The sequence below is a fragment of the Camelus ferus genome, chromosome 3 (genome assembly GCF_009834535.1).
Source record: "Camelus ferus isolate YT-003-E chromosome 3, BCGSAC_Cfer_1.0, whole genome shotgun sequence".
Taxonomy (NCBI): Eukaryota; Metazoa; Chordata; class Mammalia; order Artiodactyla; family Camelidae; genus Camelus; species Camelus ferus.
Window position 1 is genome coordinate 49,368,098 of NC_045698.1, and position 14,006 is coordinate 49,382,103.

The window sequence follows — 14,006 nt, forward strand, 5'->3', positions numbered from 1 at the left end:
TATGGGACTTAGGGCTTGAGGAACCAACACAAGGAAATGCTGGTGCTCTGGATATTGCTATTTCAGGGACTAACAAATAAAGTCCTTTGTCCCTGACTCAGGAATCTCGTGTCTTCTGCCAGAATACATAAAACTATGACAGACTAATTTGTTAGCTTGAAAGTAAGGTATAATCTCGGGCTCTTCAGAGTTATCAAAACTAATGTTCATACTTCCTACAGAAAAGTAAACTTTCCTTTTACTGTGAAATATATGAGATCATATATAGGTAATATCTCAATATTAAATTCCAACTTCCTTTAAGCCTAGTTCAATTTATATGAACTTACCAAATAAAAGGTTATAGTTAAATCAATCTGATACATTCTACTTTTTGTGAAATCATGCTGTTCTATCTTCACTTTATTCTGACAATATTTTTTACCTCTACACCAGCAGAGGCATCAAACACAGCCACGGCACCATCCAACACTCTTAGGCAGCGCTCAACCTCTAAAGTAAAGTCCACGTGACCTAAAACAAAGATGAGAACTCTAACACTTAAAATCTGTAAACAACCACCACCACCACCACTACCACCACCACATGATCCAGCAATCCCATTCTGAGGTATATATCCAAAAGAATTGAAAGGATGATCTCAAAGAGATATTTATACTCCCATTTTCATAACAGCACTATTAACAATGGCCAAGAGGTAGAAACAACCCAAATATCCACCAATGGATAAATGGTATATACACAAAATGTGTTATATATGTGCGTGGAATACTATGCAGCCTTTAAAAGGAAGGAAATCCTTTCACATGCAACAACATGGATGAACCTTGAAAAACTTTACTAAGTGAAATAAGACAGTCACAAAAGTACACAAAATGTATGATTCTACTTGTAAGAGGTATCTAAAGTAGTCAATCTCAGATCTAGAAAGCAGAATGGTGGTTACCAGGGGTCAGGGGAAGGGAAGAGAAGAGTTGTTTTTTAACGCAGATAGTTTCAGTTCTGCAAAATGAAAAGGTTCTGGAGATCTGTTTCACAAGAGTATAAACATACTTAACACTACTGAACTGTACACTTAAAAATGGTTAAGATAGTAAATTTTATGATACACTTTTCTTACCACAATAAAAAAAACCCACACATACACAAACAAAAACCTCAAATGATACACCACCTCTGCATTACGAGAACAGCACTATACCTGGTGTATCAATTAGATTGATTCTATACCCCTTCCAATCAAATGTAACAGCAGCTGATTGAATAGTTATGCCTCGTTCTCGCTCTTGAGCCATGAAATCTGTCACTGTGTCTCCATCATCAACATCTAACCAGGAAAAAAGATGACATAGTTAGGCTTGATAGCAAGTGTATTTATTAGTATTGATATCTATCCAACATAGTTTAATTTGCTTTAATAGAAACTGTTCATAAAATATTTGGTTTAATATTTGAAGCCCTTAATCCTTCTTTAAATAAATCTTCATTCTAGTAAAAGCTTTTTCAGCAGATTAGTAATTTTTGCATAAAGATTTTTTTTCTGTAACAACTAAGATTAAACTCTGTTTAAACATTTCAATTTCACTGAAACCATATACCTCTTCCATTTTTTCCCAGTCTAACTTTCATTACCCCTTCTTTATTTGACATTTCTTATAGCTGATCCCTAGATAGGAGGCAGAGTAGTGCAATAAAGAGGACAGACAAACCAAATTTAAATCCAAACTTTATATCACCTACTTCTCTGTGATCTTTATCAAGTTATTTAAACTTGTTTGTAAAATAAGGCTAAGAAAACCAACCTTGCTGGGCTGTTATAACATTGAAATGAGACTACATGTGTCAAGTACCTAGCTCATTAAATAAGTAAACGGTAGCTACATGGAACAAGGTAAAGAAAAAATTCCTTCCAAGTTAAATTATCTTTTACAAACCTTTCTCATTACTAAATTTTCCCACCAAAAGGGATTTACTTATACAAATGCAAATTAAGTCTTCGTATAATTTCTACAGCATAAAGTTATGGATAAAGTTTATTCTGACTACCAAAAAGGTCACTCAAAATTACTCTGCAGTAAAATCCTGATTTATGTATTTTACTCTGATGAAATTTACACAGTAAAAGAAATGACAGCTGATTCTTACCTATCAAAATTAAAGAACCCAGGTTATGATTGCTTTATACTACCACTACTACGTCAGCATTAAACCTCTAAAATGCTAACTAGTTTACCCATTATCAAGTTTGTGTGTGTATGTATGTATTTCTTGCTATTGCTATTACACACAGGGGAAAATAGTGAGAAAAATGTATCCGTCAAATATCAGTGTTAAAGACCTGTGTTAGTATTGCCAGTTATTCAGCTTAACTAACCAAGAAAACAAACATCATTAAGACAAAGACCAAATAACTAACCAAAAATTCTAAATAAGGCACTAAGTTTTTAAGACACTCATAAAAATTTTTACAAAGAGAAAGATCTTTATTTCCTATTACTTCTTTATAATTTACACATATCACTCATAAACTCAACCTTGGATCAACAAGTTCTGTCACAATCTGGGTATTTTCTAGGCCTCTGACCTGAACCAGAAAAGAACCTCAAAACATATTTTATATGTTTTGCATATATACATATACATACACACATACACATATATACAATGGAATTATTATTCTGCTTTAAGAAAGGAGGAGAATTCTGACACATGCCACAATATGGATGAACCTTGAGCACATTATGCTAAGTGTTAAAGAAGCCAGTCACAAAAAGACAAATACTGTATGATTTCACTTATATGAGGTATGTAGAGAGGTCAGAGTCACAGAAAAAGAAAGTAGAAGGGTGGTTTCCAGGGGCTGGGCAGAGGGGGAAATGGGGTATATAGTTTGGATTTTGCAAGACGAAAAAGTTTGGATTTTGCAAGACAAAAAAGTTCTGGAGAATGGTTGCAAACAGTGTGGATATACTCGACACTACTGAACTGTACACTTAGAAATGGTTAAGATGGTAGATTTCACGTGCATGTTTTTTTAACAACAATTTAAAAAAAACTTGATAATTACCTAGGTCCACCTAATCTGAATCCTTGCTTCAAGGATACAAACTGGGGATGTGAAGGAAGGATTCTAATCAGATTCATGACACAAAAGAGGACGCCTAACAAAGTTCAAAGTTTTGCTGTTTTCCATTTACACAGCAATAATTCTATGAGAAATTATGTTCCCATCCTCATGAAGATTCTAATCCTGAGTGGTTTTCTCCTCTATAAACATTGTCTCCGCCAATTCCAAGGGTGTAGAGAAATAGTTCTTAATAGAGTGCATTTCAAAATCACTGTTGAGCTTTTGAAAAAGATATTCCCACTTCTGGTATTATGGACCTGATGACCTCCATCTCAAATTCAAAACAAACTGTTTTATCACAGCTAAAGAAAGGCACTCTACAATGACAAAAAGATTGATCAGAGAACTATAACCATCATAAATGTGTATAAGTCAAATAGAGAGTTTCAAACTACATAACAAAAATACAGATGTCCAGGCTATACCCAAACAAGCTGAATCTTAATTTTCAGAATGGAGCTAGGGCATTATTATTTATAAAAAAAATTTTTTAAAACTACATGGGTATTAAATGTGCATGCCTGGTCAAGAGTCATAAATTTTGGCATACTATAATTAAAAAATAAATTCAAAACTTAGGTAAATACTGCTATTACCATGAGTTAAGGCTCAATAACATTTTAATGAGTATACAGTTTGGGTTTTGCAAGATGAAAAAAATTGGGGAGAATGGTTGCAACCAGTGTGAATATACTCAATTTGACCTCTGGTTAACTTTCTGGCTCTTTTCTTCTAGAGTCCAGAAAACAAGTATGTAAATTACATTGCTAGGCAACATACCTTATGGAAAAAATAATTTCTGTTTGGTAAACTACATCTGACCTGGGAAGAACTATAAATGAATTATAAACACCAGGTGAAGTGGGAGGGTATAGCTCAGTGGTAGAGCGTATCTTTAGTGTGTACAAGGTCCCAGGTTCAATCCCCAGTACCTCTGTTAAAAAAATAAATAAATAATAAATAAACCAAATTACGCCCCCCACCCAAAAAAAATACCACCTGGTGAAAAGTCATAGTTTCAGGCTTCCCTGAGTCGGGTATGGCACAGGGTCCCTTGTGGGAAACCTGGAAGATGGCCCATGAAGCTGTAGTAAGAAATATTCGTCCCTATAGGACATTAAGTCTTCTAAGTGAGGGTGGCTCCTATGAATCTTGTTAGCTTGCAACTAAGCTATCACTTTTGAGTGGCCAAAGAAGATATTCCCCACATAGCTATGTAGACTGCTGTAAGAACTTCTGAATAAGACCTATTGTTGGTCTGCTGGTAAGCTATGGTTTCTGTCTCAGCCTTCTGAATAGACCAGTGCCAACTATAGCCCAAGATAGTCTTACGAATCTGAATGTTCAGTTGAACCTAAAAAGACCCTTTGGTGAGTACTGCAACTACCTTAACCTTATTTTGTAGTTTAGACATCAGTACTTCCATACCATACTCAAGATCTCTACGCGGACTTCTTAATCAAAATACTCTCTGATGATTTTTTTTTTAACGGGGGTTGGGGAGAGGAGGAATCCATTCTAACCTCCCAGTGATCTTGTGTATCCAGAATAATACAGTATTCTTTCTGTGGTGGTAGTTTTGCCTGCATCTATATGAGCCATGATTCCAATATTACGGATTCTGTTTAAAAGGGGGAAAAAAAGACACGTATTATAAGGTGAACATCACTAAAACTGTAAAACCAAATATCTATGCCATGCAAATTTCAAAGCTGGTTAGTATTTTTATAATTTATATAATGGTATAAAAACTAGAAAAATGGAAAACATCACTATCACATTACTCTGATAAAATATCTAAGTAACAAAAGAGCTAACTACAATCTTGTGAATATCTTATATTTATTTCTATGAAAAATGTGATGTTGCTATACTAAAAATTTTTAGCACTGAATTCAGACAAGAGAAAAGCTTTTAAGATACACACCGATATCTACTTATAATTAGCTAGGGCAGAAAGTTATACAAATTAGAGCATTCACTAAATGCTGAATTAAGCCTAAGAGAGAAACTTGTAACTTTTCACAGCAGCCTATGGAAAAGACAGTAACAATGACAGTACTTACTTAGCAACGGGAGGATTGATGATGGAATGAAGGGATTTGATATCATTTCCTATTAAACCTAATAGAAAGAGTGTTAAAATTGAATTGTTAAATTTAAAGAAATTTTCCTTTAATTTACAAATGCAGCAAGTTAAAATAATTTTAAGCAAATACTGTAATTCCAATTAAAGTAACATTCAAGCTAAGTAAAACTCTCATTTACCTAAAATTTATTTTCTTGCAATCTTTAAAGAAAAGGCTATGGATGACAATAAAACAAGGTAAAGTTTTTAAATATCAATTTCTAGATTATATCCTTAGAAAAATATAGATTTATCCCAATCTCTGCCACCTTCTACAATTCTATAATAAATAGAATTGCAGAAGTAGAATTAATGTTCTTAATAATAACTTTAAGGCACTAGAAGATAATGAACCATAGAAAAATATAAAATGTACAGTCCTGTAAACCTACACTGTTGAGGCCTGATGGGCTAAGAGTGATCTAAATGTCAGCTAATAATGAATTTTTGTAATACTTGGACACAATGTTTTTAAAGACAGCCTGTGAGATATCACTGAACAGAAGCTATAATAACCTAATATTTCTAAAAGGCCAAATAGTATTTCTGGAATAAAGTCCATAATGACTTACTTCATGCTTACCATACTTTATTAATACTAATGCAACAATGCAGTTACACTTATAAATTTAATCTAACCTTCCTGCTATTTAAACCAGCTCACCCAAATTTCTGTAATAAATTAAGAAGGCTTCTATTATATTTTAAAAACTGCATGGCAGTTTGAAGACTGAAAGATAACCTGTACTGCTACAGATAAATCTGCATGGGCAAAATACAGAAACCCAGGAACACACCAATAATGCAGGTCACTAAATTCACTTGTAAGGACAAGGCACACAGCAAATGAGTATTTTTACTTCATTACTCTCCCATGACAAAGATGGTAACAAGAACAGCTACAGAATGAAGCTACAGGTGACCCTTGAACAACACAGGTTTGAACTGCATGGGCCCACTTAAACCCAAAGATTTTGTCAATACGTGCATGTCACAGTACTACACAGTATTACTGCAGCTGGTTAAGTCTGTGCATGTGCAACTGCAGCTGTTGTCGGCTGACTGTAAAGTTACACATGACTTTCAACTTTCGAGGGGTCAGCGCACGTAACCCCCTCATTATTCAAGGGTCAACTGTAGTTTCAGTGGATCTCCCATATGCTTGCTTACTTCAAACACATGAAGGACAATCAGGGTACAATTGACCATCGAACAACTTAAGGGTTAGGGGATGCCCACTCCCGTACAGTCAAAAATCCGAGTATAATTTACACCTCACCCTCCCATACCTGGCTCCTCTGTATCCTAGGCTCCTCACGGGCAGATTCAACCAGCCATGGATCATGTAGTAGTGTAGTACATGTTTAGTGAACAAATTCTGCACATAAGTGGACCCTCGAAGTTCAAACCTGTTCAAGGGGCAACTGTAGTCACTTTCTCAGCCTTCAGGCTTTTAATAGCCATATTACCTAACCTAACCTAGCTTAGATAAATAGTAAACCAAACTACTCTTAAGAACCGTCAAAATAAATTATTCTGTTAAACCTCTATTGACAGAAAATACTTCTGGTATGAAAACCAGAAAGGAACTAGGACAATCAGTATTTTACAGCAAGCGCACTCTACAAGTAGACTCACCTGCTAAACCTTTGAGCCAGCTACTCAAGCCACCAACCCTTCCCTTTGTTCAGCTCATTAGACAGCCAGCAGCTGAGGAGCATAAATCTACTGGCATCACTTCCTGGCATCTACCAGAACACTCCTCATAATCTCAAGGAAATAGCCAAGAAGTAAAAGGGAGCCTGAGACCCCAAATAAGGGAGATGCTTGAAAATGAGAGAGGGAGAGAGACAGAGACAGAAAGAAGGGAGAAAGCAAGCAAGCAGTTTAAGTAAAATGAAAAGAATCTAACATTTGTACCTGGGAGGGAACTGTAATTTCTTCCAAGAGGCACATGTGGCTTTAATCTTTTTAGACTTGCTCTTATTTTGTAGCAACAAGTATTCTAGTAAGAAGAAAAAGAAACTTGACATTAATTTTATTTTAGCATTACTTATTACAGTAGTTTTAAGATCATGACTCTACTTTGTCAGAGGACAAAATACTGTGAATCTCCATAAAGTAGTCCTAAAATTTCTTAACTGAACTCTAATTCTTTTACAAAGTGACAACACAAAATTACACTACAGAAAAAAAATAAGGATAAAATTAATACTGATTTGCTCTTTTGAGCCGACCTGAGATGATGGCTTTCATAGACCTGCAGCATCAGCATCACAGGAATCTTATTTGAAAGACAAATTCTCAGGACCTGCTGCAGATAAGAGAATCAGAAACATCAGAAACTCCAGGGATGGGATTGAGAAAAATCTGTTTTAACAAGCCCTCCAGGTGATTCTGATAGCTACAGTTTGAGGATCACGACTGAAGGTTCCAGAAAGTCAGAAAGGTTAAATAAGGTCGCTCACCCTGGATACTTCAGTTCTCCTTTAAGGCTGTTAAGAGCTGGTGGGGGGTCATAAACTCTGAAGCCATTAGGTGTTTTCACCTACCTTTATAACAGTGGCTACAAAGCAGAATCACCTGGAAAGCTTTTCAAAAACATCTGGAGGATGGGGAAGTGGGAGAAGTTGGGTGAACTAGGAACTGGCACCTTTTAAAGTTCCCAAGGTATCTTCTCCTAATGTTCCCACACAGAGATCAATGTTCTCCATCAATCCATGCTTAGACCACTAGATACACACTTAATGGCTGCCAACATATCTGGAATTGTTTGCAAAGTATGTAATGATTTTGGGCTGCCACAAACTGCTTTTCATGATGTCACGGAATGCATACCTGTGCCTTCCATATTATTCCTACTTGAGTTACCAGGTTTCTGGCAATAAAACACTATTATCCTAAGAAAGAGTAGAGAAGAGACTCAAACTACTTAAATTTTCACTTCATAATGACCAGGGTAAAACAAGATCACCTGTCACTGGGTGTATAGTCTGAAAGCATCAGAAATGAAAACACTAAAGAAAAACTATGTAATTCCTTGGGCCACTAATGACCTCAAAATGGACTATAGATAGTCTCAAAATGCTGTACAGGTAATTTTAAAGTAGCAAAATAAATTTACAGACTAATGATAAGGCACACTTCTTTCTGGTTACAAGTTCTCCCATATTCCCTGTTAAGAAGCTGCTGATATACTAATACATAAGATATACTAGGCCTTTGGGAAGTAAAGTAACTGAAGTCATTGAAGTACATTCAATTTTACAAGAAAAGCTTACATTAATGTGCAAGCTGCATATATTCTTATGGTTCACTACAAATATCCTCAGGCTGGACATCTTGGCCCTCTAAATTGTTATTCTCTGAAAAAGAAACAAAATTATAAAACTAAGTTTATGCATTACATGTAAGACATATGTAAGTCAGTCATGTGTAATATACATCGTAAAAATGTATTACTTTTAAAAATCAGAAACAATATTTTTAGCTATCGAAGTCAATGCATATTCAGAAAATAATTCTAACATAAGAAGTATGGTTCTCAAGCTTAAAACATCCCTTATTTTTCAACATCCTTTAATTCTTTCAGAAAGATATGAAGATACTAAAGAAAAAGATATACTAAAACTACAAAATGTCAGATCAACCAAAATGCATTTTTACGTAAAAGTAAGAAAAATAATTAACTATAGAAAGCATCTTGGTAATTTCTCATTGGTAATATAACTTTTTGGTTTATCTGTGTATTCTGATTTTTCTACCATAAATATGTAAAAATAAAATAATGTAAAAAAATACACAGAAGCAAATCCTCTCTATGATCACAGAAATGAAGGATCTTTAGTTTAAATACATTTACTAAATATTCTCTATGTATCAAGTACACTCTCAAAAGCTATGAGAAATGCATAGAAGCATATGAAACTGAGGGGAATGGGTATCAAGTAAACAGGTAAGGTTATACCGTTGTGCAACATGTCAAAAAAAAAAAAAAAGCTATGTCAAAACTCATTATTATCCCTTATTCCTCCTAAATCTGCTCCTTTCCATATCTTAAGACAGATACAGTCACTATCCTTATTTAGGAAGTCACCAAGTCCTTTTGATTTATTCCTAAATCTATCTTGAATCCATTCCTCTTCATTTCCAATGCCATAGTTCTGAGTGTTTGCAAAAATCATGTATGTTAGATCCATTCTAAAACAGAACAATGGATTCTAACATAACAGAATACAAAAAGCTCACTAATATGGTTTGATTCCACAGTGCAACTAATCTTTAAAAAAAACTCACTTGTCAAAGTCTGGTATATCATCTAAGATGGTCCACAATTTTCTGAAAAGACTATTAAAATACTCCTCCCTTTCCCACACATATCTACGCTGCAAGATCTTCTTCATACACTTCAACTAAAAATAGAGTAACATATGAAATACAAAAGCAGACATAAGTTGTTTTCTATTAAGCCAGACATTTAAGACTTGCAAAATTGTAACACTCTTCAAAATAAATAATTTGTTTTTGAAAATATAGATATTTTTCATAAAACTGTATTACTTATACTAATATTTAATAGATTTGTTACTTTTAATGAATTATTAAAACCTAAGTTTTGTTTTAATTTCTAGTATTTCAATATTAATTATAGCCTATATAAACAAAACTGTTTGGAGTTCTGAATCATTTTTAAAAGTGTGAAGGGTTCCTATTGACCAAAAAATTTTTAAACTTATTCCAATATTGTGTTTCCCAAAGTGAATGCCCATGATTATGTTAGATTAGAGACCAAAAAAAAAATTGTTTACTAAATACATGTTAGAAAAAATAGCCAACAAAATCTGTTATTTTGCAGACAGTGTTGCCTATGATGAAGTTATTTATGTTAAAATGTGAATTAATTTAAGGAAAATTATTAAGTAATTAATAGCACAAGTGATGTCAGTCTTAAAAGGTAGTACTCAGTGGGAAAAACTGCTTTAATCCATTCTTGACATATATCCTTCAAATAAACAATCTCAAGTCATCAATTCCCTACTTAAAAACCTGTAGAAGTTCTTAATATGAAAAATCTGTCCTCAACTACCTTCACAGCTCCGTACTCTCCCCTACTCCCCACTCTATACAGGAGCTCTAGCCAAAACTCCCCAGAAACATCACACTCTTAACATCTTCACACCTCTTTACGTAATGGTGCCACTTTTCTGAAAGCAGTCCTCTTATCCCCAAAGCCACATACCTGGCAAATTTCTATTCAATCTTCAAGCCCTGGCTTGAAAGCCTTTCCTAATTTCCTACAGTTTTTAATACTACCTTTTCTGTGAAAACACTTGCAATTTAACTTACTCATAACAAACATACTTCCAAGTTATCCTCACTACTGTGAGCTCCCCAAAAGGAGGCATCTTCTACTAGCAGCCTGTGCCTCATTTCTTGCCCTATAAAGTCATTTATGCCCTGCCATTGACATTCTTCCTCCACATGGCTCAGTGATTTAACAAAAATTATTTCCTACTGGTGCTATCAAGCGAGTTATTTCACAAAGCCCAGAATTCCTTAGGCCTTGGGCAATACATACTCGCTAAACATTGTAACACCTGACGGTCTAAAAAGGACTGGTAATGAGAGAAAATGGGTAAATACCCATTCTACATTATTAGCAACAAATTACACTACCAGTAAATAAAAGAATCCAAGAACCATTTTTAAAAAATGCCTGTAAGGCTAAATATACACAAACAGGAATCATGGGACATAAAGGGCAATCACAAAACACATCAGTATGCAAGCAGAACTGAGATGCTGCTGCTGAGGATCAAGCAATGCAGGAAAAGAGACCTAAAGGATTAGGTTAAAATAATCTGTGTTTGCACATGGTATTTGTTACTGTACTTGGTAATTTTCCCTAAATTAGAAACTTTAATTCAGATTTGTGTCTTATCCAATGTTTTTTAAAAGTATCAAATGTGAATTAGGACAATATGTTCATTATTAATTAACATCAATCCCTAATATCATCTTTGCCTTTTTTTCTTTTTATGCTGAATAGATAAACTCAAGCTATTAACTTAAACTCATTTTCACAACAAAATTTAAGTCACAAGTTCTAGAACAAGCTATTCACCTAAATTTTAAAAATTAGTTCTAGCCTTTAACTTTATTGTAGAAAAAAATCTGACAAATCAACATTTACTTGCTAAAAAAAAAAAAAAGCTCAGTAAAGATACTCTTAAATTTAGGTCACCTGGCCTGAAAAAGCACTTTCCAAATCCCTGATCATCTAACATTTATTGGAGCAACACAAGGAGTTGGTTATTGGAAACATAAAAATGAGTAACACATGATCCCCAACTTCAAGAAAAAAGTTAACTTTAAAAACCCTACACTGTCTCCTGCATATCACAACAAACATTTCATTCATAATGCTTTTTGCATGACTCTTAATACTGTATCTGTTCCTTATTTAACACAAACAAGCTTGATATTTTTAACAGTCTATTTATAAAGCAGTTCTCACATTCTCCCGGCTTATCCTTCTAATCCTATCTACACCAACACTGCCTATAGTCTCATACAGATCAGAGGAACACATTTTTACACTTCTGATAGCCAAAATGCAAAGAGTGAGTATTTAGTAAATATTTTTGGCAAATGTAACAAAGTAGTGATGATACCCAACTCGGCTACTACCAAGTACACAGAAAGAAATTTTTTTCAGAGAGCTTTTTGCTGACATTGATCTGTTTAGGCCATTTTTATCCCATAGTCACAGATGAAAGTAAGAACACAGTATGAAGAAAAACAAGATAGCTGACCACTTTGCCTCTATTTTACACAAATCAAAATGTGACCACTGCTTAACATTTGAAACCGTTTATTTTCTATTCCTGATTCAGAAGGAAAAAGGACATTATGGCTCTGAGACTTAAGAAAAAACTACTGATGAGTTCACAATTTAAACAAACCTATTAAAAATTTCTATAAACAGAAAGAGCTACAACAGGAGAAATAAGGATAAATCTCACAATGTTAAGCAAAAGAAACCACCACAAAAGAATTCACACTGTGTGATTCCAATTAAAAACAGGCAAAACTAATCCATTCAATTAGAAGTCCGGATAGGGTTCAACCCTGGGAGTGGGCTTCTCGGGCACAGGTTAACACAATTTCTTGCTTTGGGTGCTGCTTATTATGCGTGTATTCAGGTTTTGAAAACCTACTAAAACATACATCTCCAGGATGCATTTTTCTTTGTGTCATAATTACTGCATGTCAATAAAAAGTCTTTTAAAAACTCTCCACAAACTTTAAATTGTAAGAGAAATGTCAACTGGGCCCTTCACTTGTGGTGAAGAGGCCGGAGTAGGCTTTACAGAGGACTTGCTAGAGTCTCAAGTCTTCTTTGATCTTCACTTCGAATCTCTGAGCCTGTGATCCATCACATCACAGGATCCACGTGAGAATTAAATTTCACAAGAATTTGAGTGTCTACTGTTGCCCTCTAGGTAATGGGGTTAAAAGTAGTGAACAAAAGACAAGAACAAAACAGAAATAATGTATCCTAGTCAGTGGGAACAGACAATAAACAAAAGAAATAAATTTAAAAACATAGCACTTTTTATTGTGATAGGTGCTATACAGAAGAATTAAGTAGGAAAGGGGAACCGGGGCAGTAGTTAATTTTAAGTAAGGAGGTCAGGGAAGGCCTCAATAAAATAGTAACATTTAAGAAAAGACCTGACGTAGGTGAGAAAGGCAACACCAGAAGGAAGTGCATTCCAAGAGGATACTTACATACCTTACTGTACTTGAAAACATACAAACGCTAGTTAGAATTTGTTCGAGTTTTAAATAAAATGACAATCACATTAGAAGATGGAGCCTTAAAAACCTGCCTGAAATCCACACTAAGACCTAGAGAGGTGATTAATGTGACTTTCGGTAAGGTTATTTCTGCTCACAATGTAACTGAAGGACGTTCCAGACGGTGGAGTAATTAAGGGAACTTCTGTGACTGTGCAGTAAAAAGGTAAGACTGGCCGCTTTCTGAGTTAGATGTACTGTCTTACAGTGACAGTACATCTGGTAGCACTAGAGGACCACTAAATGCAAATACGCTCAGCACCGTCCCGTACACCAAAAGGCCTCAGGAATTTCAGGTATCAGTCTAGAAAAACAGGGCGTTGTCTTTCTTTTCTGACAGCTTTTACCAATTTTGCTTTCTCCTACAGTAAGTTTTCATTCCTCTGTATCCTTCTCAACCTTGCACACATTACACAAGATGACAGGAACAAAGAAGAGCCGCTCTCGCTGAAGGAGAAAGAGAAAGGCCCACACCTGGGCGGACGTCGAGAGGCGAGATGTGGGCAGCCCTGCCGTCCTCGTCCAGGCCTAGCTGTGGCATCCTGGAGGGTAGCCGCTGGCAAGCGTGGGGCAGGGCTCTAAACACGCGGGAGTCGCACGCGCGACTCGGTACTCACCTGACACTCGGTCGCATACCGAAGGCCGGCTTTTTCCCGCCAGGCTGGTAAGAGCGGAGGTGCGGGCCGCCCCCAAGCTTGCAAAGGCCTTCTGTCGCGACGCCCTACCTCAGCGAACGCCCCGGGACGGGCGGAGGGAAGCTAATTTCTTTCGCTCTCCCAGCACCGGCGCCGCACTTGCCCTCTGTCTCCGCCGGCGCTGCGCTTTACCACTTCCGCCGGCGCCGCGCTTCACCACTTCCGGTGGTGCCCCACTCAAAGGCCGCCGGCC

The 14,006-nt window shown here is 35.8% G+C and overlaps 1 protein-coding gene across 5 annotated transcripts in view; it reads right to left on the reverse strand.

Annotated features, from left to right (window-relative positions):
• Window positions 1-13,984, reverse strand: part of GFM2 (GTP dependent ribosome recycling factor mitochondrial 2) — a 49,945-nt gene extending 35,961 nt beyond the window's left edge. The window contains exons 1-7 of one of the 5 annotated variants that reach the window (XR_004317624.1): window positions 13,736-13,977; window positions 8,537-8,620; window positions 7,176-7,260; window positions 5,194-5,251; window positions 4,651-4,748; window positions 1,202-1,327; window positions 425-513 (exon numbers count right to left, since the gene is read on the reverse strand). Coding sequence is in view for 3 of the 5 variants with exons in the window: in XM_032474237.1 (XP_032330128.1) it covers window positions 425-513; window positions 1,202-1,327; window positions 4,651-4,748; window positions 5,194-5,251; window positions 7,176-7,260; window positions 8,537-8,596 (516 nt within the window). In the remaining 2 variants the exon portion in view is untranslated. Of the gene's footprint in view, window positions 1-424; window positions 514-1,201; window positions 1,328-4,650; window positions 4,749-5,193; window positions 5,252-6,544; window positions 6,665-7,175; window positions 7,261-7,492; window positions 7,547-8,536; window positions 8,621-13,735 lie in introns of those variants that run through there. The other 4 variants (XR_004317648.1, XM_032474237.1, XM_032474253.1 and 1 more) reach the window with 4 other exon arrangements.
• Window positions 13,985-14,006: the final 22 nt, after the last annotated feature.